This window comes from Fulmarus glacialis, unplaced genomic scaffold (assembly GCF_000690835.1).
Source record: "Fulmarus glacialis isolate BGI_N327 unplaced genomic scaffold, ASM69083v1 scaffold26636, whole genome shotgun sequence".
NCBI classification, from domain to species: Eukaryota; Metazoa; Chordata; class Aves; order Procellariiformes; family Procellariidae; genus Fulmarus; species Fulmarus glacialis.
In genome coordinates, this window is record NW_009219275.1 from 9,654 (window position 1) to 13,018 (window position 3,365).

Sequence of the window (3,365 nt, forward strand, 5' to 3'; positions counted from 1 at the left end):
GGGTTAATTATGCAGGTTGAGGTTAGAGCTGCTGAAATTTTACTGGCTTTTTTTAAGATGAAGTAGAATAAAAAGTAGTAACAAGTTAATTTTGGTATCAGATAATATACACTCCTACAGTTTCAGTGCAGTCTGTAAATTGGACATACAGCTGACTTTAGGATGATGAATTTGAGTTCTAATCCCATCTCTGCGCTGTCTCCCTGATGAAACTACTAGTCACTTGTACTGTCTGTCTCCTACTGTAAAATGTAGCTAATATTTCACTGTGTCAGAATTCTATGCAAGTGATTAACTGTGAAGTGTTCTGGAAACGACAAACAGTAATGTGCCACTGCTAACTGTTACTGTTGTTCAGAAGAATAAGAATGCAATTTGTTTTCTCCAGTAAATGAAATGGAGATAACATGCTAATGTTCTTATTTTTACCTCATTTTCTAGCTTCAGTGTAACACTCAGCCCATTCCTTTTTGGGTTATTAGGCAATAGATTTTCAACAGTCCTTTTGATACAGCTAGAAAGCTAATGAAGTGTCTCTTGGTAGATATGCTTCCTGATTATCTGGCTTACCCATTATCTTTTCTGAACTAAATCCAGTAATTAAAAAAAAGAAACACCTCCCTACTCAGATGCATTTTGTTATTAGAATTAAATTAGATAACTACTATGAGCTCTATAAATGCAAATAACTCTTGCTTCCTATTGCTCCTATGAGGTTCATATAGATTTATCCCATTACTAACAAAAACTACTATCTCTTTCTGAAACATAGAGATGAAAGGTGTTACTGATGAACCGGAAGCTCCGAGAGTTACTGCAGCAAGTAGAAAGGTAGAGGTTGTCATCCAGGAGAGAAGAGATACAAAGCCTGGCGTGCCTTATGTTCGAGAGTGGGATAAAGGCAAAGGTAAGGAAATGTAGATTCAGAAACATTGTTTGGAAGCAGTGTGCACACTGCTACTTTCATTTCTATTTTGTGCCAAAGTATGGCAAGACTGAGAAGCAATGAAGTACTTTCTCCCATTGTATTGATGATTATCTAGTGTCCAATGCAATGATTGACAAGGCGTGCCTTAGTTCCAGTAGCTGTTACAATGTCCCTATAATTTTTTCTTCCATGAGTTATTCCATTTCTGGATGATCCAGAGAGGTTGACAGAATGATAGATTTCATAGTTCATAAGATTTACTGTCTTTCAGTGTGATCTTTTCTTGATGTATTTCTATAGTTTGTGCTGTGCGATGGCAGGATGTATTACACTGAAACAGGTACAGGATGATACTAAAAAGTGATCCAAGCAGAGGCCACTTCAGTGCCAATGTACCATCTTGAAGCATCTTCCTTGTCACAACATCAAGTGATTGCTGTCTTCCAGATCCTTCCCAAACCCATTAACTAATTTTGCACCATTAATCTAAGCTCATGCACGTTCTTCTAGTCTGATGCCTGACTTCTAGGTAAAAGCAAACAAGGAATAGGCAAAGCGCGTAAATGTCCACATCCTTTAGTACTCCTATAAGAGCAGCATTCCTATTCTGTACAGTACTGATATTTCCAACTTCCTTTTACTTTTCACAGTCTCTCTTTGCGTTCAGTTAATGAACATCATTGTGAGCGGAAACTTTGTGGCTCCATTAAAAACCAAAACTTTAAGGTCCTATCTGTTAAATCTTTATCCTGCCCGACACTGGTTTTTTCCTACCTCTGAGCAATCCTAGGATCTGACCGACACCCAAGCAGCACTGTACTGCACAACAAATATTACACTCAGAAAGCAGAGGACAGCTTACTCTAAAATGTGAAGTAAAATACCTGTGGTTCACTGAACATAAATGTAACAAAAGCATCTAAATTAGTATAAGAAGGGATAAGCAAAACTCCTCATTCTCTTAGATGCTTTCCTCCTTACTATTTCATATTTTTTCATATTTTTGCCAAGGCGAAGGAAGAAGTCCTGCTCTGATTGGGGCTCTATTTTGCTACATCAGACAAATGTGTAGCCCTTATGTTTCAAAATTTTCTTCTTCATTTCTTACAGAAGTCTTGATAGAAATGAATAGTGAAAAGAATTTTACTGGTTTTAGAGAATAGGTTTTTGGGGACATCTTCAGAATAGGTTTGGGGGATATCTTTTTAAGTCTGGTGATCTTGAGCTGTCATTCCATTGCAGTACTTCAGAAATATTGTTCATCAGAAATCAGCAGCTGTCATAGTAACTAGAATATCTACCACTTCTGTTGAAATAAAGAAGTTACTGGTTTTTGCCTGTGCCCACTAGAGATAGTATCATCTCCATCTTCTAATAACTAAGCTCTTCATGCTTTGATTGGTTTGTATTTTGATTCACCCCTAACTAATTAATTGTTTTTCATAACCAATGACCACATTGTTAAAGGATCTTAAAGTGACTAGGATGAGTTATGTAGAGGATGGTGGTTATCTTTAATGCTCAATACTTTTGTTCCTGCTCTGTAAAGAAAGTGGACTCTCAGCTTAGCCGGCAATCTAGTAATAGATGGAAAAGTGACTTCAAATGGCTTTATATAGCTGCATCTTCTCTGTTTGCTAATTTGTTTTCCCTCTTTTCTGACTGATCTTCAGACCCTGAAATCTATATTCAATCTACCATTTTCCCTGTTTCTAACAGAATTGATGTTTGGACAATGGTCAAAGAAACAGGAAGAACTCAGAGATGAGCGAGATCCAGAATTTGCACCACCTTCTGATTACTTCATGGGACAAAAAAAAGATGATAATTACAGAAGTCAGAATTTGAATAGTCCTGAAACCTCCTCTGAAAAACTGGAAACAGAGACAGCACAGAACCAACAGATGCCTTCCACGCAGGCCAACGGCAGCAGCAGTGAAGATGTGCCACCATCAGTGCAGGCTAACAACAGCAGTGTTCAAGATGAGGCAGCATCAACAGAGGCCTGTGGCAGTGACACTCAAGATGCACCATCATCAGCGGAGGATGACAGCAGCGATGATGAGGATATGCTGCCATCAGCACAGGCTTATGGTTATGGTGCTCAAGGTGTGCCGCCGTCGATGCAGGCTTACGGCTATGGTGCTCAAAATGTGCTGTCATCAATGCAGGCTTACGGCTATAGCACTCATGATATGCCATTTCCAATGCAGGCTTATGGCTACGGCGCTCAAGGCATGCTGCCACCAATGCATGCTTATGGTTACAGCACTCACGATATGCCATTTTCAATGCAGGCTTACGGCTACGGCGTCCAAGATGTGCCGCCAGCAATGCAGGCCTGTGGCTGCAGTGCTCAAGATGTGCCGCCAGCAATGCAGGCCTGTGGCTGCAGTGCTCAAGATGTGCCGCCAGCAATGCAGGCCTGTGGCTGCAG

At 39.9% G+C, this 3,365-nt stretch overlaps 1 protein-coding gene across 1 annotated transcript in view; it reads left to right on the forward strand.

Moving 5' to 3' along the window:
- The window catches only part of CCDC174 (coiled-coil domain containing 174), a gene marked incomplete at both ends in the record, with an annotated part of 11,572 nt that extends 8,221 nt beyond the window's left edge, over positions 1–3,351 (forward strand). Inside the window, 2 exons of the mRNA XM_009580308.1 lie at positions 773–907; positions 2,648–3,351. Of these exons, the coding sequence (XP_009578603.1) occupies positions 773–907; positions 2,648–3,351 (839 nt within the window). The remainder of the gene's footprint in view (positions 1–772; positions 908–2,647) is intronic.
- Positions 3,352–3,365: the final 14 nt, after the last annotated feature.